The sequence below is a fragment of the Haliaeetus leucocephalus genome, unplaced genomic scaffold (genome assembly GCF_000737465.1).
Source record: "Haliaeetus leucocephalus isolate CR32 unplaced genomic scaffold, Haliaeetus_leucocephalus-4.0 Scaffold964, whole genome shotgun sequence".
NCBI classification, from domain to species: Eukaryota; Metazoa; Chordata; class Aves; order Accipitriformes; family Accipitridae; genus Haliaeetus; species Haliaeetus leucocephalus.
Genome location: NW_010973400.1, coordinates 2,668,756 through 2,691,306, shown reverse-complemented (window position 1 = coordinate 2,691,306; position 22,551 = coordinate 2,668,756). Strand labels below are relative to the sequence as shown.

Here is a 22,551-nt window from a genome sequence, read left to right as displayed (position 1 = left end):
AGGTTGAGGTTCACTCTTAATAGCCTATAGCTAGTGTGTAGGACCAGTGCGCACTTAAGATTTGCTCAACATAGTTCTGTTCTTACAGAACAATTCACAAACTCGATAATGAAGGTGCAGCTTGGATTGGAAAGTTAAAATATTTTCCCTGGTTAACTTCTGGGCAAAATAGAGTATGCACTGTTCTTGAGGTTTTGGGGGTTTTTGTTTTGTTTTTTTTTTAGCTAAATTACATCTGTGCTCACATTTTTGGTAATGCATTGATTTTTTTTTTTTTTTTTTTTTTTTTTTTTTTTAAATGCCTCTGCCCGGTGTGGCTGTGATGTTGAAAACTTCAGCATTTAGATTGAACTTAACATTCTTTTGATTAGGCATATCTAAATCATTAAAATGATCCTTTGAAAGTCGTTGGGTTTTTTGTTTGTTTACAAAGTCTCAGTTTGAAGAAATAGTATGGACTAAATCCAGATGGGCTATAAAATTAAGACTCTGGCTGAATATTAAAACTTTCTGAATTTTCAAAAATTATAGAGATACTAGCTTATCACACCAACTGTGTTGCCATTTAGAGTTATGTGGCTGAATGTGATGAGTGCAGGGTGATAACATCTACCACTAATTTCCAACAAAAGCAGTGCTAAGACCAAGTTGTAATTGGAAACTTTCGATATGATGATTAAGTTTTTCTCATTGTTTGCTGATATGTCATTAGGCTTTTTCTCATATTTCAGTGTTGTGGAGTAAAAATATTTCTATCCACATCAAACTGTGGCTGTGTGAACAGAATTTTCCTTTGAAAGTGTATTGACAAATGTCAGCCAGTGGCAGTCAGATGAGCAAATGTGCACATGAGCAGATGTGCCCCAGGTCATCTGTACTTGGTCGTTAAACTTTTGTCTAAGAAGTAGTCTGTTTGCTATGAAGCAGATCTACTGGTGCTCACTTAACAAAATCCACCTATTGGTGAATGAAGAGTATGTTGAATTTTTTTTTTTTTTTTTTTTTTTTAATTTAATACTCTGAGTATTTCAAATAAGCTAAGTTGTATATCACTTCTGTGCTGGAATTTGCCACTCTTTTGTGATATTAAAACATATGCATTTGGAAAATTCAGGAGAAATCCTGCTTAAAGTCCAGAGCCTGCTCAAAACCAGCATGGCTTGTTAAGCTCAAGTGCAGCATTGTGCAAATATCGTTACACCTATTTCAGCTGGGCTACTTTCGTATGGTGTGAAATCTGAGCTAGTTAAGTTGTGTTAGCAGTAAGCTAGTGCTGTACCATTCTTCTGTAATGAGAGAAATATTTAAATATGTACTGATGGAACTTTCAAACTTCCTTGGATTTCCTTAAAATATTTTTTGCTCTTATTTAAATATAGCGCAGAAACTGTCACTAGTATTCTTGAGAAATCACTAAGAAATTGTCCCACAGAAATGTTGATGTGGCCCTCTAGGGATCAGCTTAGAGATACGACAGAATATAATTTAAGAAATGCGTTGTTATATTTTAAAGAATTGTTAATCTGAGTATTGTAATGTTTCTGTTGAAGAATAGCAGTTTCTCCCACTGTCTTTTCTAGATGGTCAAATGTGATGGTATTTGAAAGGGAGCAGGCAGATTTGGTTTACTCAAATAGGTTTGCAGCTTAGGAAAATTCTGCTTTTCCCTCAAATTTAAACTCTGTTATATGGACCACCTTTGTATCCAGAGTCTTTTCTGGGACTTACTAGTTATGGCTGTAATGGCAAACTTCCCTAGCAAAGAAGGACCTTAGGTCAGTGAGATGTTCCTTAGGTTGCTGAAATAGCTCTTTGAACAGAATAAGCTGTGCTGACAAGATCACTTTTCTTGTTGGCGTAGCTGCACATCTGGCATAGGGTCTCTGCAAGGAAAAAAAATCAATGAAGCATGTAATAGGTCTCTCAACAGGTCTCTTAAATACAACTGGGTCCTGGTGATTGCAGAACACAAAATACTTGAGTCTTGTGCTCTCAGTGACCTCGGTGATGGTTAGACTTACTCATGTTTAATGACATTTTAATAGCCCTTATTCTAATGTTTGCACAGAAGTCATCATAAAGGATAAATAAGATACGCAGAAGGTTTCAAAATATAAATAGGTACAGATTTAAAGTAAAGGAATATGCATAATCTTCTGTTCTTTGTTGAGTGCTTGCTCAACCATTCAGGGTCAGATCTTTTGTGTATTGGCAGTACCTGTCTAAGACATGTCTACCAGGTTTTCTTCCTGTTCTTCACAAGGGATGTGTAAGGCGGGGTAGGCAGGGTGTACTTACCCCTTTACAGTTCTTCCCGTTGGCCTGGTCTGGAGATAATTTTGTCACTTCAGCCAGTCTTCGTCTGCCTTAAACATTTGCTCATAGAAACTCGTTCTCTCCTTATGTGTTAGCTTTTTCAGCGAGACACCTTTTTTCAGTTTGTCTTCTTATTCATGGGACCAGTCTGAGCCTTGTCCTTACATTTTCTTTAGCTGAGATTTTCTCTCCTCACGTACCTCAGATGGAGGCAAGGTGGATGCTCCAGCTACATCTGCATACTTGGTTGCTGGATGTCTCTTCATGTTAGAGATCTGTTCACCTCTCGGAGACATTCTTGCCGAGAGCTGGACAACTCAGCCAGGTGAACATACCTATGCTCAGTGTGCAGAGGCTTCTAGTTCACCTTATCTGAGGTACCTCATCTCCTGTTGTGAGACTGGTCTTTCACAGCGCTGAATATTGTACCAGTTCTTTCTACTCTAATGCACATATAGTTATTGTTTCTGTTCACTCTTTTTTCTTTTCATAGCCCAGCATTGCTGCAGTTCCTCAGGCATCTAAGTTACTCCTTCATGTGCTCTGACGTGAGCTCCAGGTAGTCCCCATAGCCTGATAAGCACCTCCTTCCTCCATTTAAACCTGCCTTCTCTGCCTTCTGCCAGTGCAATGGCAAAAGTTGGTTAGACTGGGAACAGATCCTTTCTCCATAGACTGTTCTTAACATGTGTGTGACGACGGTGTGCATTTCCTTAGGTACAAACTTGATGTTTATGGTAATACCAGTAGATCTACCTATTTTTTTTCCTCCCCAACCTTTCTTGTAGATGCGACACGTTAGAGACATGAGGCAAGTCCTGTCCTTTCAACACAAGGAGCTGTGTTTCCAGAAGTTTATCTCCATGCACAAAAGATCGTTAGTAATTCCTGTTCACCACTGTCTAATGAATGAAGCTGACCAATTTTCAAGGGTGTTTATAGTGAAAAAACAACTTCTGAACTGACATGCTCATGGCAGATGCATTTCTATGTCTATACATGGACGACACATTTTGAAGTTCTCTATTATTGCCAAGTAACTTCTCTTTATGATTGTGGAGTAAGAGTTCATGGTATCAGTGGCTTTGAGGTGTTGCAGGTCCACACTCATTTTTTAACACATGAAGATTAATAATTTATTCTAAGATTTTACTCAACAGCTCCAGAATTTTATCCCTTTTACCTAGGATCAAATACAAAATCAATCCCTTAGTTCATAGTGACACAGTCATTTTGTATTTCTAAAACTATTTGGTGAATGTCAGTCAGGCTTGATAAAGCTTCCAGGTTGAAATCCGAATAGTCTCTGGATTGCCCACAAGGTGTGTGCAGCTGAAGCCCACGTCATATATCTGCCTTTAACCTGACTTCGCAGTGCCTCTTCTAGACTGTGTAGACCTTGGTTTCTGATGGGTATATTGAGTGATGTGGTACATGCTACTTCATGGACACATATTACTAGAGACAAGGTTTTCATTTCTTTCAGGCTTTGCACAGTCAGACATGTTAATTTTTATGTGCCAATATGAATAAATTCCAATGAGGCTTTTCTTTACAAGTTTAGTTTTTATCTGATTTTCTAATGTCTCATTACAAGTTTCTCAGGAGAAATCCTGGCTTTGTTGAAATCTCAGGGAATTTTGCCATTGCCTTTAAAAAAACGCTAGGGCTTCACCTTGTGTTGTTGAGTCTACATAACAGAAGTCTTCCTTGGGAAGAAACTTTCTTCAAGTGAATCAGCTGCAAGTGTTTTTCAGAGTCAGTGATGGCTGGTCACAAGTACTTAAAACTGTGTGTGTTTATAAATATGAAATTGTAAGAGTAGAAGCTTATGATGTCTGTTTTCAGAAAGTTGAATGTTAGTCATTCCTTTCTGATCTTTTTGGTGTTGTTCTGTCTTTGTCCATAGAACTCATATGTTTCACTCTTCAAATTTATGTTCATTTTATCCTTCATTTTTTTTTGTTTTTTTTTTAGGACCCAATGTTGTCTTCCAGTGTGAAAGCACCTCAGAGACCCACTATCCAAGTTTGACTGTAGCGTGGAGGCAGGGTGGCCAGCCCTGCTCACGTATCTCTGACACAATCCTTTTGCTTCGTTTGAACATTAGATCCAGTCAAGAAATTAGTTTTTTGTGGGTTTTCTTATAATCTACAGTTACAGTTGATTTGTAAAAGCAGAAAGGATAGTGGGTCTTTGTGTGGCTTTCACTGCTGTTCATTCTTGTTTCCTTTAGTATTTTTCTTTGGTATTGATAATCGTAGATCATTAGCATGCATATCAAGTTATCGTTTGCATGGTGGGATTGCAGACACACAAAGACCCACTATTTGCACAGTTTATCTGAGCTGTTTTGAATGGGCAGTTGTGTTATTTTAATGTTGTAATGTACATACTTTGCAGAATTAAAATGTTCGCTGATTACTGTTCTAATGGACTTGATGTAATCTCTTATATATTGAGCTCTTAAAATTGGCAGCCTACAAGGCTCATCCAGGAAACAAAACCCTACCTGTCTCTGCTGCTGATAGTCACTGTGATTACAAACATGCTACAAGATCTAAGATTTAGATCTGGCGCAGTCCATCCAGCCTTTTAATACCCTTTTTAACAGGGCAAAGAACTATTAAGCATAGAGTGGAGGATATTTTAATTTTTTTCTCCCTTCACAGTAGTACTATAGCAGGAATTCAGGTTGTTTTGGCTCGATATAGCCTATCCCTAAACAACCTTCCTTCCTTTAAATACTTTATTCCAATAATTTGTATTTGCTTTCAGTTTTAGCAAACGGCAAACATGTACTAGCTACTGCAGTAAGTACTTATACAGCCTCTGTGCTACTAGACCCTTTCCCTGCCCCTTTTCTTCATTAAATAGTTAATGGTACTGAACAGTGTTTTTATCTGGCTACCGTCTGCAGTGACTTAAAGTAAGTACTGTCTGAAAGCTGCAGCCTAATACATGGGTAACCTCAAGAAAGATACGTTGCCAGAAAAGAAACACTAACAGACACCTGGAGCTGAAGGCAGAGCATTTGGGTTTAGAAATGGAACTATACTCCTCAGCTCAAAAGTGGTCCTTAAAGGTACAGTTATGGCATGTCAGCAGTATGGTGCAGTAAAGGCGCCCACATTTTATTAGTTTGGGGGGAGGGAAGGAGAGACCAGGACTTCAGGACTATAACCCTGATACCCCTTTAAATAAAAGGATTAATTTAATAGCGGACTGCTTGTCTAATTAAATAGTACTGTGCTCTTGTAACAAGAGGAGAGATCTAGTAGACATGGTATTTAATTTAGTTGGTTTCCTGAAGTTGGTTATGAAACAGCAAAGCTCACTTATGCAATCAGAAATGTTTACAAAACACTGCTTGTTTACTATATACATATATATATATGAATGTTGTGAAGGTACTATCAGGAAAAGGTTAGTCCAATTGCAGAGATTAAAAAGCCTTTCTCCAAAACTTCTATGTTATGTATTTAATATACTTGATCAAATAATGTATATGTGCCCTTTAGTTCAGAGAGATATCTTTTGTGCAATACGGACTACAGCAATGTGCCTACATAAAACTACAAATGGGTTTTTATTCTGGATGTATTTTGTCGAAACCAATATTTTGTTATAGAATGAAATCATGTTATTGTAGGCAAGTAATGTGCTAGATATTTCCTCAAGTATTCTAGCTGACTTGATTTCCTTATGAAACTACATTTTAAGTATTTCTACTAAAATCTGCTAATCACCCTGAATTGCCTTCTCTCAATTTCTGACTTTGAAAGCCTGTTTAATACAGGTGCAAGTGTGTTGTGCTACACCAGTGGCATTGAGCAGTCACTTACTGTAGTCTAATAATTTCTCTTATAAATTATCCCGTTTCTAAAAGGCACTGTTAACCTATGGGATTTGAGCCAAATTGACTTCCCAATGTTCAATGACAGTTTTCTTTGAATGCCAAATTGCTACTAATTGTCTTTGAAAAACTAAAACCAACTTCACATCCTATCTAGGATGTTCTAGGAAATAGTTACATGGCATTTTCCAAAAACAATTGGCATTCTACCCATTTTTTTAACTGATACAATTGGAGATGAGGGTAGTATTAGGTAGAGTTTCACACAAGTGGCCCTATCATTGGGTATGTAGTTGAGCATTGATAATTATTGAAACAGCTGCCCCTCATTTTGAACTGATGAGTATTGGAATGAAGCATTTTGGGCTTTCACAGTTACCTTTTCATGTTTCAGTATTACCTGAGTATGCCTCAAATTCTCTAACTGTAATAACAAAGATAATAATACACCTTAATAATGCTGATTGAAAGAGATGTAGTCCCTGCCTTCTTTATTTATCTCTACTGCAAAGGTCTGCCTAACACAGCTCAAGCACAATCACCTGAGAGCTCTGCTCTCCTATTGCACACTGGTGCAGAAAGAATTGAATACATGCATCAGATCATCAGTGGGAGAGACTATGCCAAGGATGTATTTAAGGCAAGATTATTTAAAAATAATGTTCTGTATCAATGAAGAGGTGTAGCTAATAGACGCTGGGCTTAAATCAGACTTTTTCTTTCAAAAATGTTACTTTTTTTCTGGTTGTGTGCAATCCACTCTCTTGTGGATACAAGTCCATAGAGCTGAGTTCAGCTGTCGTCCCAGCCAGCCAAGTAAAACTAGTGGTGAAGTATACATCCCTTATTTGGATAAAAAAGGTTGGCTTTGGAACTAAGGACAAGGTGGAAAACAGAGGGGTTTTGTTGAACTGATGGTCCCCAGTCAAGAACTGAGAGTCTAAATGTTGCTCAGAGCCACACAAGGTTATCAGTTAAAACTGAAGCCAACCAGGAAAGCAAAATATGATGTTGCCTGCAGCATAATACTTGCTTAATGTTGTTCCTGTAGGCCAGCAGAGAATAGGGGCCATGGTGTAATTGGGGGTAAGAATGTAAACGATGCTGTAAATGCACAAGAACAGGTACTGAAATGCCTCCTAATTTTTTAACTGTCTAGTTTGCATAATGGACTAACAACCTACAAAAGTGTAGTTTTACAAAAGCTTAGTTTACAGAGCTGAGTTCCTGATCCAGCGGTTGGATCCGTGCAGGAAAGTCTTGTGCCACCACCAAGACCCGGTTGCAGGGCTGGGGTGCACGAGTCGTCAGTGATGGTGAAGGGCTGTGAAAGCATACAAAGCGCTATCTTAATGTCAGTGTTAATAGTGTTACAGTTAGGAGTGCAGAAGGCATAAAGCTCCATCAAAAAACTCACACGCTAATAATTGAAACGTCTCTTACCAGTCACTGAATATTTATGCCATCTTGATGCTCTGTCAGATTGTATCCCTGTGTGATTTTTCTTGAGTCGGGTTGAAAACACCTGTAAATAAGTCTGCTCGTAGGAATGCTGGCAGACCTTGGCCTGTAGTAGTGTTGGGAGCTGCTACAGGGTCATACTACTTTAATGTAATGAACTAGTAAAACTGCTACGTAATGGTGTGTGCTGCCTTAAAATCTCTTTTGTTGTTCTTTTCAAGCTAGAGTATTCATGTTTGGGGATGATTGTTAAGACATGCAAATGCAGGCTGTGCTTAGCATGAGGCAATTGTTCATCTTTGGTTTTCAACAAAGTTGTAAGATAACTATGCAAATGTATTTTATTAAAGGGACACGTAAAAGGATCTAGTTTGTCTGTTGTGGTTTTTTTTGTCCATTTGGGGAGGATTTTTTCCCATCTGAATAGCTTGGTATGAGCATTAAGTTACTTGGCTCTGTGATGGAGTGACTTAATTTTGCTTTTACTTCTTGAAAATTGAATCATAAATTTCTTCTGTTGTAGCAAAGAGAGTATACTATATTTACTGATTAGGGGAGATCGGATGAAAGTTTTTATTATGTTTCCCAGCGCCTGATGGAAACCAACCTTTCCGCAGTGGCAAATTTCTTAGATTAGTTCTTTTCACAGGTTTCAGTAGGTACAAGAGGCTGCTGATAGCTACAGGCAGTGACAGGGGTTCATTGCAAGTGAATTAGCCTTATGTGCGCCAGCAGAGATTGTAAAATGGCTACGGGTGATGTCCCATGATACCATCAGTCTGTTCTCTGGCTGTAGTAAAGGGACTATTTTAATGCCAGCCCATGGTACTTAAGGTGAGATGTAGTCTTTCTATGGTAGCCTGGGAAAATAGAGGCAGGCTAATACAGGCAAAAAACCCCTCTCTTACCTGCTTTTTCCAGCCATATTAACTGGCTTGAGCTAAAGAAAGAAAAAAAAATTTTAAAAGACCCAAACAACACAACCAACTCCCCCCCCCCCCCCCCAAAAAACCACAAACCACAAACCCAACCACCCCACAGCCCTGAACAAACCAAGCTGTTTCCATACAAATGCAGTTTATATAGGCCACCTCTATCCCTAAATAGTCTTCACTGGTGACCCAAAGCGGTGATGCCTCTGGTGTAGATAGATCCTTCAGGGCAAGTGCCTGAGCTCATGTTTGAGGCTTAAGATGTCTTTCCAGAGCTGTCATTTTTAATAGGTTTTTTCATTGTTCGTTGAGTGGGGAAGTTCATTGGGGAAGGGGACAAAACACTCAAATGTCCAAGCAGATCTGACCATCTTTGAAAGCCTTTTATCCACCTGTTTTTTACCTGAATTCTCTAGAATTGGCTTTTAAGTGAGGAATTTTAATTCACTCCCTCTTTTTTAATAAAGAAAAAAATGGATTTTTTTTTTTTTTTTTGAGATGGTATTAGGTCTCATTCATCTTTCTTTCACTGGAGGAATTCTTCTCTTCAGAAAGTGTCATTCCTCCCCTTGAATGTACTCAAATCCAAAATATGTCAGTAATTGGAAAGGTTTTCTCCCCCAGCACCCCATGTTTTTCAAACATTTGAATTTTCTGCAGAGGAGAACATCTTTTGACTGTGAAACTCAGTAGCTTTTCATGCAAGGTTAGTTATGTTAGTAGGGAGAAAGTATTTCTTGTTCAGGTATATTTGGAGAGGGAGGTATAATTTTAAACACAACTTTAGAGACTGGGATTTCCTGTTTATAAACTCTCCAGCTTGTTTTACCTTGCCCCTGCAAGACAGCTACTTCCTTGTCTTGGAGACCAGGATTTATCACAAAAGGTACCACAGTTGTAGTAGGCATCGCTCTCTTGCCGTGCCCTAAGTTTCAAGGGTAGCAGACACCCACTGCTTGCTCCGTTATACGTTGGTTTTGGGAGGGAGCTAGGCAGATCATGCCCCAGATTGTCTGAACGGGCTGGCTTGCCCTGCAAAGGTGATGTAAACCTCTTCTCTAGTCACCAGAGGGAGGTGAGCCCCCACTGTGGACAGCCGAGATTCCCCTCTGCAGGCTCTCCCAAAAATCTCACTGCTTTTCATTAGCCGTATGGGGAGCTTGGGATGCAGCTTCACAAGACAGAAGCCAAACCAACAGCTTTCTGCTGCCAAAAAAGGCAGTTTTACTGCTTCCACGCACATTCCTGGCTGCTAAACTAGCAGAAAACTACTGTTTTCTTTTTCCCTCTTGGGATTCATTTGCTGCCAGGGTGTGAGCTGGGAGTCAGATAAGTGCCAGAATTGATGCAAGGAAAGGAGGGAACAGGAATGTGGGAGGAGAATGGGTAGAGATGCAGGTCCACCCTTTGCATACCAGCGAGCCCATGGGTAGCTGTGGCCACTTTCGAAAAACATTGGCAAACGCACTAGGTAGGTTGTTTTATTCTCTGTCTCGTTCGCCTATCTTCCCTTCAGATCCAAATGTCTGAATTCACCCTCTAAAATCAGATGTGAGGATTGCATACTGTGTTTTTATGCCAGTATCATCAGACCCATCAAAATTTGGAGTGGTTTCGCTAGTGCTTATTTAAATATAAAATAGCACTCGTCCGTTCATCCCAAAGGCCGACAGTCCAAATAAAAGCTTAGTGCAGGAGCCAGTTAATTTAACTGCATTTTTGTATCTGATAATGAGCTTATAAACCAAGTCTGTTTTAGGTGCACATAAACAGGCCTGTTTTCCTTCCAGTGTTTGCTTCAACTTTAAGTAGATGGCATGAGAGAGACACAAATTGAGCATGTGGGTTGTTCTAACAGCTGTGATACAAACAAACAGCAACAGGAGCTTCAGTCCATCCATGCTCTTGTTGCAGGAGCATACCTTGCAGTAGAAAAGAACCATGTGGTCAAAGCTGAGACTTCCAAATCTGAGAAATAAAGTCTGGTTACTGTACAAGCCCTTGATTATCCTAAAATTTCATGTCTTAGGAACCAGGTGGGCTTAAACTCAGTCCTGTACAGACTAAAGAATGATGCTAGAATCCAGAAGTAGCATATATTGGCCACAGTCCATTTTGATGGATTGAGATACCAAACTTCATAGGAATTGCTTTGATCTGTAACTTTACTCCTTTTACTCATCTGATTTTGGCCTGATTGTAACTTTGGGAATAACTAAGGCCAGAAGCAGCATTCTGCACAATCGAAAGAGCTGCAATCCCAGATGTCTTCATAAAAAGTGGCATTTTTTCAAATCTTATCAGAAAGCTTTAGATCTGTGATCCTCCTTAGGGGTACAAATCAGAACTGAAAAGTCCTGATTTAAACCTAGCTATTGCATTTACTGTTATACTTCTTTGTGTTGTTCAAAGGGTTTCCCTAGTAAAATACTTCGAATGGTATCATAAAAGTTCATTTGACAAGTGTTCCTTTTTAGCTGAAGGTTGCTGCTCCTTCAGAGCAGCTTGATGCTTGTGCAGCAGGAAGCGCACAAGCCTGGGAGGTTTCCATTAGGCCACTGTCACATCAAGTTTAGCGAAATGTTTAGTGTTTCTTGTTGTTTTTTCCCCTCAAATTTAATACCAACTCATTTTAGTTTCATTATTTAGAGCAGCCTTCCCATAAACAGATCTATACGTTGGCAGTGAATAGAATAAAGTCACATTCTAGTGTCCTAGATGTGTTAGGGTGACAAGGGAGACGCAGCCCTTCGTGCTGTAGGTCACGCTGCCTTCCACACCTGTAAACTTCCAGAAAGTATCGTTCCTCTGGAAATGTCGGATCTAAATGAGGCCCTGCGATGTCCTTCCTGCTATTCTGCAAAATCTACAGTTCACATTGTTTTAAAATCTGATGCCGTCACATCAAGCGATAGCTGCATGTTCTCAAACGCTCTGTAATTGTTTCTCTTTTTATTTTCCCCCACCCTGCTACTTTGCAGTACTCTGCTAGCATGTGAACATAGGGATCAGAGTTTGACTTTGTATGCTCTCCTTTACTCATCTAAAAATATTCACCACTTTGTTTTTACCAGTTTTCGATTCAGTTACTAAATTTCAAATGTTGTCATGCTTACTAACATGTATACAGTAGAGAAAAAGCAGTGTGAAGCTGTAGGGTCTGCATGGTATTACAGAAAACTTGGGGTTCATGTCATTGACTGTCTGTATGTTCCTGTGCATGATTTTGATTATTCACACTTGATGCATAAAAATAATTCAACATATTTCAGGCTCATTTTGTTTCTAAATGACAAAAAAAGTTGTGCAACTGCCAAATCACGCAACCATAACATTATGCATTATAACTTTACAAATTTGTACTGGTGGTTTGCATCATAAATTAATAAACAAGGCAGAGTACTTTAGAAATGTGGTGGAGATTAAAGGTGCAATGTCCTAAGTCAGAACCAGACACATTTTAGATGACTTCATCTCACAAAAGACATTGCATAAGGTGAGAGAAAATCACAATTTTGAAACAGTATGGCAGAAAAGGAGAAGAGATGAGAAAAACCATGAGACAAATGGAGTGGCAGGAAGTCAGGAATTCTTATTCTGCATCACAATACAAGAAGAAGGGATGCTCGAAGAAATAAAAAGGTGACAGACTAAAAAATGGCATGAAGTGGGGAGGGGATTGACCTCTACATCACTCAATTTTGAAACCTGCTGCTGCTGTGGACACCACCGTGTGTATGGTCTGAACCGTGGGCTGGTGTATGTTGGTGCAATTTTGTTAATTCATCAAATCTGATAGCCTGAGTGGAATCTAAACTACTGGCTTACTTCTTGTAGGGTGTGCTGATCTCCAAAGCCTTGACACTATGCAACCGATGGAAAGGAAAAGGCAGGGCTACATTCATGAACTCATTCAGACAGAAGAAAGGTATATGGACGATCTTCAGCTCGTCTTAGAGGTGAGATGTCTTGGATATGAAAATGCATTTGGAGAACACCTCTGTCCTACTGAATAATGATAAAGGGATTCTTACGAATTGTGAAATGCTAGAGGAAGAAAGGTGTGTGAGCACCTCCCTTTCTAGTGAATGTTATGTGGTTGTCCACCAGGCAGAAACATCACGTTGTGAAAGCCATTGTCTTAAAGGACTTTCCAATTTTCCAAATCCTGTTCTGAGGTGTTTGGGCTCAGTGTAAAGATGATGGGCTGGGCTGGGCTGTCTGGCAAAGCTGCACAGGCTCATGACAGAAGCTGTATAAGCACCATAAAAGTTTATCATCTGCCTTTGTCTCCAATTTTATTTCTGGAAGCAAGACCACCTCACCAGGCAGGGCAGGAACTGGCCAGCATTAGGTGGTCTTGGGCGTCTGACTTGACCTCTCTATAAAACAACTGTGTGATCAAGTGTTAAAGATGTTAAATAGACTGAGTTACACAGGTATTCTGCTCTCCAGAGGTCTTGTGCTGAGAGCCCCTGAAAAGCTGGAGCTCTGCACACAGGTTGACTGTGAGTGCTCTGGGTATGGGGACAGGTGTGATGCGTAAGTGTAATTTGTGTAGCAATTGACTCTGAAATCATGGGAATGCTCTTCTGCTGAACGGTCAGCCTGCAGGTCCCAGTGCTTGCCCCTGCTTTGCAAATGGCAATGCTGGTGTCGGAATGAGGTCACGTGCTTAGGAAAAATAGTGACAGCTGTCACAAGTGCTCATAAGGAATTGCTTTTAGCTTCTAAGAAATTGGACACTGAGCATTCAAAAAAAGCAAAATCGCTGCTAAGCTGAACAAGAGGCTGAGCTGCTTTTGTTTCAAGAATTGCTCACCTTTCTGATCTTTTGACTGCAGGTTTTCCAAAAACCGATGGCTGATTCAGGCTGTCTCACAGAAGGAGAAATGGGGCTGATCTTTGTTAACTGGAAGGAACTCATCATGTCAAATACAAAGTTACTGAAGTGAGTACTTACTTGCATTTTTATGTTTTCCTCTTCATCTTTATTCTTTTGTTCCTTTCCCCAGCAAGTTTTCTGGTTTTACAGTAAATATTTCTGTCCTTGCTCATTATTTCCTGTGCATGTGTGCATTCAGAACAGCTAAATGCATTCAGACTACCTCACAAAGAAGGAGTTGTTGCAAAAGAGAGGGGGCGAATAAACAGCAAGAACAGATGCACATTTGCTGTACTACCTTAGAAATGGAGCCTACACAAAAGCACGTGCACAGGAGGCGTTCTTCCCAGTTTTCTGCAAAGCAACCTTCTATTCTCTAAAAGTAAACTTTGGAGAGACAAAATGGCTAATAATTCATTGAAATGGGATGCTGATTGAATGTAGAGATTGATGCCGATTGTCCCACAAACCTCAAAGGAGAGTCTCAGTCCCACAGACCCCATCAGGCAGATGGTTGAGCGCAGCGTGCTGTGCTGGTGACTTCCTGGGGGTTCAGGCTGGACCCTGAGCCGCCTGGAAGCCCCCGTGCTTTGTAAAGAGAATTCACCTCGCAGACTTGCGTCCTTTCCGGGATGGATGTTGTAAGGATCTTGATTTAGGCCTCGCAGACTTGGCAGCAAAGTTGAATGGTGATTTCTTTCCTCTTCAGAGCCTTGCGAGTGCGTAAGAAAACAGGAGGAGAAAAAATGCCCGTGCAGATGATTGGGGACATCTTAGCAGCAGAGCTCTCTCACATGCAGGCCTACATTCGGTTCTGCAGCTGCCAGCTTAACGGAGCTTCGTTGCTGCAGCAGAAAACTGATGAAGATGCTGATTTCAAAGACTACTTAAAGGTACCTTATTCAGTAGCTTTTGTGCCGCCTTCTTTCCTCAACGACAGGAGCCCGTCTAACCAGATCGACTAGATAACCCAGAAGAGTAAAATCTTGCAAAAATAGCTAAGAACCTTCCAAGGTGTATTTATATGATGACCATGGTTAACACTGTGTGTGCTTTTTATTTATATACCTGTCTTTCTCTCTAGCTAATTTATTACTCTATTTCCCACCTCAGTGTAACGCTAACCTCACAAAGCTACGGTGCTGGTGTCTGCACCTTCCCAAAAATTCATGCTGTCAGAAGGGGTAAGAGTCTGTGGAGTGTAAATAAAAAAGCTGTTGTTCTGAACGCGCTTGGAATTCTGTGGGGTGTGCAGTGTGTCTGAGCAGTGGGGTTGCAGCCAGGGCCAGAGGTGTGGCGAGAGCATCACAGGCAGGCACACTGTGAATAAATAAGGAATTGCTGCCATACTGCAGCTGATGTGATGGCTTTGAGGCCATGAAAGGAGAAATGCCAGAACTGTTGACATCAGGCATTTGTTTCTTTCAGTGCTTTGTTTTTTTCAACCTGAGTGGAGCCTGTAATGTCAAAATAAAAGCTGGAACGGTTTTGAATGTAAGGATTCTGCGTGAACAATGATCCTGTGGCTTATGCTGGCAAAGCGTCTGGGTACAATGACAGCACCGGCTTTCCTGTTTGTTCTAGATACAAGTATTGTTTGTTTACCAAAAAAATCTAACATTTCTTGGAATGCCTGGAAAAATGAATCTGATCAGACAGTTTTCAGTTTTCAGTGCGGTGAGGCAGCTGTTTCTTGATGAGTAATGCAATGTCTCTGTTAAATCTCTGGGTTGCACCACAGAAACTTGCCTTGGACCCTCGCTGCAAAGGAATGCCCCTCTCCAGTTTCCTCCTGAAACCTATGCAAAGAATAACCCGCTACCCTCTGCTCATAAAGAGTGTGAGTATCCTAAGTGAGGTTTTGTAGATGAATGCTTTTGAGTTTGCTCTCAGTAGCAAAAGCAAAAAAAAGCCTTGTCCCTTTATGGGGATTTCTCTGAGAGTGTGGAGCAGTACCTGTGCTTACCTCTGTTTTTATCTCATTTTGTTCCCTTTTTGATCCGTACCAGATTCTAGAGAACACTCCAGAAAATCACCCTGATCACAGTAACCTCAAGCTGGCCTTGGAGCGTGCGGAGGAGCTGTGCTCTCAAGTTAACGAAGGGGTCCGTGAGAAGGAGAACTCGGACAGGCTGGAATGGATACAGTCCCACGTCCAGTGCGAAGGTCTTGCTGAGGTAGCCGCATTGATACGCTGTACGGCGGAGGCTTTTCCGAGTCATTTCAGAAAGGCTGGGGGAGGGAATGGGAGTCCTTGCTCACATCCATTCTTGGAATGTGATCCACTGCTGAGCTCTTGGCAAAGAAGCTTTTATTAAATTCTGCTCACAGCCATCATGTGATGAAGCCTCGTTTTTTTCATGATTTTGGCAGTGGAAAAATCTTGATTTATCAGCTTAAAACTGATACCATTTAAACCATTAAACAAACAGAAGTTAACTATCTCTGAAGTTCTGCTTGTGCTGCCACTGGGCTAAGTCAGGTGTTACTATGTGGAATTTCACTTAGTGTGTGTTTCCCAGGGTTTTCCTTCATGCAGAAAGGGCACAGAAGCCCTCAGTGTCAGATCCTCAAAGATATGGGGGGTTCAGGCTCCTGTACCTTTCAGGACAGCCTTCAAAACGAGGTGTTGTGACAGTTCTCCATTGGCTGTGTAAGGAACCAGGGCTTGACAGGCCCAGAAGGTCTGTCCTATTTCCATCACCTAATCGTGCACCCATAAGAGATGACCTGGCTGCAGACTCTGCAGGCTCTTCTTAAACACAACTTCTGGAAAACAGAAAAGTGGCCACGAGTTAAACACCTTCATCTTAGTCAGAGCCCTGCGTGTGTTGTTGGTGAAGCTTAGATCTACTTTAAGTTGGGAGCAGTGCTGATACCACGGCAGATCATAAAACAGTTTCCCTTCTCTTCATTTGTAACTAAATTCATTAAACAAAACAGAAGAGCTTTTTAAGTAGTTTTAGCAATCCCCACTGTGAAAAGGAGCAGGAACTGATGTCCGCGTTAACTTGCTGCTGCTAATAAGTTTTGTTTCTCCTAGCAACCTGTGTTCAACTCCCTGACAAACTGCTTGGGACCACGGAAACTCCTGCACAGTGGCAAGCTGTACAAGGCCAAGAGCAATAAGGAGCTGTACGGCTTCCTTTTCAATGACTTCCTCCTGCTCACCTACATGGTTAAACAGTTTGTATCTTCTGGCTCCGATAAACTCTTCAGCCCCAAATCCAACTCACAGTTCAAAATGTACAAAATGGTGAGTGAATCAAGGTGCCCCGTGGTCATGTTGATACAGTGGGACATGGCTTTTGATGAGGAATGCCGTTCTCCCTGCTGGGGTTAGCTGCCTGGCCCCGTCTGATCGTTTGCTGTCATATGGGCACGTACTGGCAGCCAACATGCACGAGTGCCGCTGGCTTAGTCCCCGGAAAAGGACAGGCTTCTGTGTCTTGGTTTAATAAACACTTCTGTCCACTCTGGAGTGAAAGGGCAGAAATAGCATCGTGCCTGAGCAGCTGAGTGGGATGTTCAGAAGCAGGAGCCTTGACTTAATTTTGCACAAGTTCCTGCATCCACAAGAAAATACCTGTCCTTTAGAAAACAGTAAGAGGTGCAAAACTTCAGTCTCTGTGTCCACACAGTGTGTGTTCTCAAGATTCTGGAGTTGGGTAAGTTTAAGTATCAGGGCTGCTTTCCGGCAGGGAACCTGAGAGATTCCCAGGGTTTCCAAGCTCCACACTGTAGCTGTGCTTATGCAGTCCTGCCCCTTTCACAAAGCTCTTCATCTAGGAAGGCAGAATGGGGTGTATCACCAGAGTAGTTTTTCTCTCAGTCCTTTCTCACATCCTTTACATGGTGATCTGATTGTTCGTCCTGTGTCCTACGACTTTGATTTTCCCTACAGTAAAGCAATGTATTTAAACATCCTTGTAGAGTTTCCGCTTATTGTCAGGGTGATGCTGCCACAGTGATGTTTGCTTTTCTTTCAGCCTGTTTTCCTCAATGAAGTCCTAGTGAAATTGCCCACAGACCCTTCAAGTGATGAGCCAGTTTTCCACATATCACACATTGACAGAGTTTACACGCTTAAAACTGACAACATTAATGAGCGGTGAGTAGTGAAAATGCAGATCTGAGCTTAATCTTGTTGATCCTGGCTGTAGGCTGTGTTTCCAGTGAGCAGACATGGGGGTCTCTGAGTTCAAGAACAGGGCTTAGTCTCTTGGTCAGGAAATAAACTCATTTGACTCTCATTTGAATTACAAGTTTTCTCTGGTTTTGTGATGCTTGCATGGCAGCTCTTGCAGTGGAATCCAGTCACGTCTGCTGCTGCTCAATGTTACAGTTGTGTAGAAGAATAGTTTGGGGCTGCAAAGTCCAGCATCCCGTAGGATTCTTCCCCAGTCCTGGTTGGTCTTTAACGTGACCCAGCAGTCCTTAATAAAACAGCAGCTCCACTTTCATTTATTCAGGCTGATGTGGAAATGGGGCATAAGATTAAATCCAAAAACTCCATTGCTTTAAGTCCTTGAACTAACTCGATTCGTGATGCCTCTGAAACCCAGTGGCGGGGGGGGGGAATGGCAAAAGAGATTGGGGCAGAGTCACTGATACTGAAGAATTTCCTGCCTGTGGTATGACCCTGACTATAGGGATTGCTCTTTGCAGTACTGCCTGGGTCCAGAAAATCAAAGCAGCATCAGAGCAGTACATCGAAACTGAGAAGAAGAAACGTGAAAAGGCTTATCAAGGTACCTACCGAGTTCTGTATTTCCCTCTCATCCATGTGGACACATGGGCAGGGCCTTTTCTGGAGGATGCCACAGTGTCTATGTAGGATCTCCCTCGTCAGATCTATTGCCAGTTTTTACGGTTGCAACCAATCCATTTATTTCTGACTTCTTTGTTCACAGCTCGCTCACAGAAAACCTCGGGAATAGGACGCTTGATGGTGCATGTGATTGAAGCAACAGAACTAAAAGCCTGTAAGCCCAATGGTAAGTGAAGGAAATAGTGTCGAATCACTTTTATTCCTGTGACGTTTGCTGAGAGGAGTTTGGTGAATTGGGAAGCATTGTGGTTTCAGCTACAGCTTCTGAATGAATTCACCATTATTTAGCTTCAGAGGACTGAGCAAAGAACCAGCTTTGTGCTGCTCTAGGATATAGGGATTGCCTCACCCACATCTTCTGGACAGCAGCATCGATGTGTGGCCAAGCAGCCTCCAGACGGGGAGGGAGGCTTCTGCACTGCAGAGGTGTTTCACTGCTTGTTCTGTCTTTAGGGAAGAGCAACCCATATTGTGAAATCAGCATGGGCTCTCAGAGCTACACTACAAGGACCCTGCAGGACACCTTGAACCCCAAGTGGAACTTCAACTGCCAGTTCTTCATAAAGGATCTGTATCAGGATGTCCTGTGTATCACCATGTTTGACAGGGATCAGTTCTCACCCGATGGTAAGCGTGAACATTTGTTTTAGGAGAAGAATGCTTTCTTGTGACTTGGGGTACACAGTTCCTCACCAGCAGTTCCAAGAGCCTGTAGGTATGATTGCTTCCTGAGAAATGTTCTGTAAAAACAATGCCTCCTTACTCCAGAGGTTCAATAGCCTTTCGGAGCCAACAGCTCTGGGCAGGCAGGTTTGATCCCACTCTGGCTTTTTTATCAGACACAGAGTTACTTTTTTGTCAGAGGGAGAGACAGAGAAATTGAAAGCATAAGTTTTTCTCTTACTATACGTGCCTGAAAATAAGGTGCTAGGTTATATTTGCACAGCAACAGCTTGATAAGCTTTCTTTATTTCCTTGGTGGTTTTGGCAGTCAGTTGCTTCTTTAAAAAGTTAAGTGTTTTTTCAGGGCTCTGACACGCAGTTGATTACTACAGATTTGCAAGGTATTGCCCTGACCTGAGTTGCCCTATGTGTAACTATAGCTCGGTCTTTTCTCCTGTGAGGTAACGTGACTTTGCCAGGCTTCTCCTCCCAGTTGGACAGCTAAGCCTGTTTTTTCAGTTCATGGTAAACCTTTTAACACGCTCGTACACACACACACACAGATGTTATATATGAAATGGCCACAAAGAGGGTATACAATTTCTGAATAGGACAGTAAACCTACAAGTAGCAGTTAATTGTTCAAGGTCATTGTTCTTGTGTAAAGAATGATATATAAGCCTAATTAAAAGTTGGCTGAGTCAAAATAGTTGAATTTTTTTTTTATTGTCTTTGTGGCACCACAACTGACTTGTAAACGGGTTCCGTCACTTAACTCTGACCTTCCAGCTCTAAGACAGGAGAACACTTGAAATTGTGTTTCTGAAAGGGAACTGTATTTTTAAAGCCCTTGGATCAAACTGTGACATAAAGGCATATTTCCCATCCTAATTCCATAGCATTTTTTAAGAAAGACCCTTATTTGTCACTGCTGGCTGATTTACACAGGGGTGAGGTCTAGTCAAACAGGAAGCTTGGGAGCAGTGCTCTGGAACTGAATACATACTATGCAGCATTCCTGCTTAACCTGACACTTTCAGATTTTCGAAGCTTAACATCTTTGCTTAATGAAATTTCTTACTCGCCCAACAGATTTTTTGGGTCGCACTGAAGTTCCAGTAGCAAAAATCAGAACAGAACAAGAAAGCAAAGGCCCCACAACGAAGCACTTACTTCTGCATGAAGTTCCAACAGGTGAAGTCTGGGTCCGTTTTGACCTGCAGCTCTTTGATCAGAAAACACTCCTCTAAGAACACTTTTTTTAATTTATGAAGGACAACTGAAGCTGACAGCCTGAACATTTTTTTTTTTTGTAAAAGATTCCTTGCCCCACGCTGGTTATTAAGCAAGAGTTCCTGCTGCTTCTATATTTCCTCATAGTTACTGGTTGTGTTTAGTTCCTTGCAGCATTCAAAGTTGTCGTTGATCTATGCAAACACAAATGTTACTGTATATACAGTACTATAGCTCAGTGCCTTTTTGTTATGTTGGAATATCTTGGTTTTGGATGCCAATGTTTCCATTTTCAGGGCCATAAAAAGTATTAAGTAGAAATGTGGCATCAAGATGTATGTGCATTTTACCACTTAGTCTAAGGTATAGACTGAGGAATGGTTTAAGCTCAGCACTAGAATCATTCCATTTTAAATCTGAAAAAAGTGATATCCACTGGAATCTTCCCATCTCAGGATGATAGTTTTAGAGATTAAATGCTGAAGAAGCCTTAGCACTGGAGAAGTCTCCGATATATTGTATATTCATTAAGAATCAAGTGTAGTTCTTTACTTGACTTAGTTCTGCACTGAAATCAGTAACTGCTACTTGATTTTTCTTTCTGCTTCAGTTTGATTCATCATTCTCTGCTGAGACAATGTGGTTGTGAAGAATAACTAGAAAAAAATATTTTACATACTGTGACCCACAATACTGTGGAAAAATACTCTTCAGCTTTTGTTTTTTTCCTAAATGTAAGTTATTTGTGTACATTTCTTTGGTCTTACAGACCTCTATGTGAATCTTGAAGCTTTGATATTGCCAACATGTATATAGAGAGTAAAATATAAGTTTATTAATGTAATTTGTCTACAGATGTTTATTGATGCATAGTGATTTTTAAAAAGTATATTTTATTGTACAGGGGAATGTGAAATAATGAGAAAAACAGGATTAAATTCAAGAAAAGTTTATTACAAGTTTAAAACGTTTGCTCCGGGGAACTCTCCCCCAACACAAATCTGTAAAATGAGATTGGTTGAAAGAAAAAACTTTCTCTTGGCGCTAAAATCAGGGATGGTTAAAAAAAAAAAAAAAGTGTGTTTATAAAAGGTTTGATACATTGTAACCATTTTACTGCCTCCTTAAACTGCTTTGTTGAAAAAGCACAGCATGCAATTCTGAGCAGCGCCTGCCCTTGTTTTCCATGGGCGCAGCAATACCTCCTGGTGTCTGACAGTTTCACACCCGATTGCCATCTGTGTACCCTTCTGTTACAGGGCTGAGTCAACCTCTGTTACTTTTAACAGTTTTCTGTGGTTCAGTATTTCTAATCCTAAATAAAACTAAATCTTGGCAACTCTTGAGAGATTGTGTTTGTACAGTGAGAGTTTGGAGCTTCTTGAAAAAGCACTGCGAAAACTGTTTTCTGGCTTTGACGCCAGAGCTGCTGTGCAGGCACACTAGCAGGGAGACACAGACCATGCTGGAACAAGAGAGAACCTGAGCTGTAGGGCACTGACAGCATTCGTTGCTCAGCACTGACCCTCTGAAAAGTACTAGACATCTCCTCTCCCCTAATTATGTCCTGCCTTCTCAGAACACTCAATATGCATGTTAAAGTTTGATTCACTGCTTGTACACTGCCCCCAGGAGAAAGTCCTTTGAAACCTTGGTAGTACCCTAAACATTATTTTGCAAATAATGTTTTGCAAGACATTCACTATGGGAGTTCTAATGAAGATTTGAACAAACAAAACCAAATTATTGTTTCCTTATCAGTGCTTTCTAAGCCGCTCCTCTGTACACATCCGCCAACCACACACATAGCCAGGAGCACCTCCTTCTCTATTCAAAGAGAGGATTTGTTCTTAAATCTCAAGGTGACCTCTTTCAGCTTCATGCAAAATTGCAAGAGCTGTAGCTAAAGTTTTGCAAGCTTTGCCATTCCCTCTGCCCACTGCTAACTTTCCTACTTCTTGTAACATGTAATACAGCAGACTCAGAGCTGTAGCTGTTGCCAGAACAGTAGATAACACACAGATCCTGCACTGTGTAGAAGAGGGGCCTACCAGACTTCTTGAACTTCTCTCACCAGTTCATGTCCATTAATACAATGATGCCTTCACACTCTAAACCGGAGAACATCAGCACTGTCTTTGTGGGGCTGAGCCTACATTAAACCTCCTAAAATAGTAGGGTTTGGCCTGCAGAGCATGGCCTAGAGCTGGAAAGAGCAGTAGCATCTCAAACATTTCTTTGGCTGCTAGATAGCTACTTCAGAACCACATGTTTAAGACAGTTTATTGCAGTTTGCCAGAAGACCTGGCCTGTTATCACTGGCTTTGGCAGACGATGTAACATATTTTGCAAATGGTACCTTCTGATGGTTGTG

At 41.1% G+C, this 22,551-nt stretch overlaps 1 protein-coding gene across 2 annotated transcripts in view; it reads left to right on the top strand.

The window, feature by feature from the left end:
• ITSN2 (intersectin 2) overlaps positions 1 to 21,442 on the top strand; it is an 86,151-nt gene extending 64,709 nt beyond the window's left edge. For both annotated transcript variants that reach the window (XM_010584270.1, XM_010584269.1), the window contains exons 29-39: positions 12,403 to 12,524; positions 13,410 to 13,516; positions 14,160 to 14,343; positions 15,192 to 15,290; positions 15,460 to 15,627; positions 16,494 to 16,706; positions 17,440 to 17,561; positions 18,119 to 18,201; positions 18,364 to 18,447; positions 18,735 to 18,908; positions 20,037 to 21,442. In XM_010584270.1, coding sequence (XP_010582572.1) covers positions 12,403 to 12,524; positions 13,410 to 13,516; positions 14,160 to 14,343; positions 15,192 to 15,290; positions 15,460 to 15,627; positions 16,494 to 16,706; positions 17,440 to 17,561; positions 18,119 to 18,201; positions 18,364 to 18,447; positions 18,735 to 18,908; positions 20,037 to 20,194 — 1,514 coding nt within the window. In that variant the 3' untranslated portion in view covers positions 20,195 to 21,442. The remainder of the gene's footprint in view (positions 1 to 12,402; positions 12,525 to 13,409; positions 13,517 to 14,159; positions 14,344 to 15,191; positions 15,291 to 15,459; positions 15,628 to 16,493; positions 16,707 to 17,439; positions 17,562 to 18,118; positions 18,202 to 18,363; positions 18,448 to 18,734; positions 18,909 to 20,036) is intronic.
• Positions 21,443 to 22,551: the final 1,109 nt, after the last annotated feature.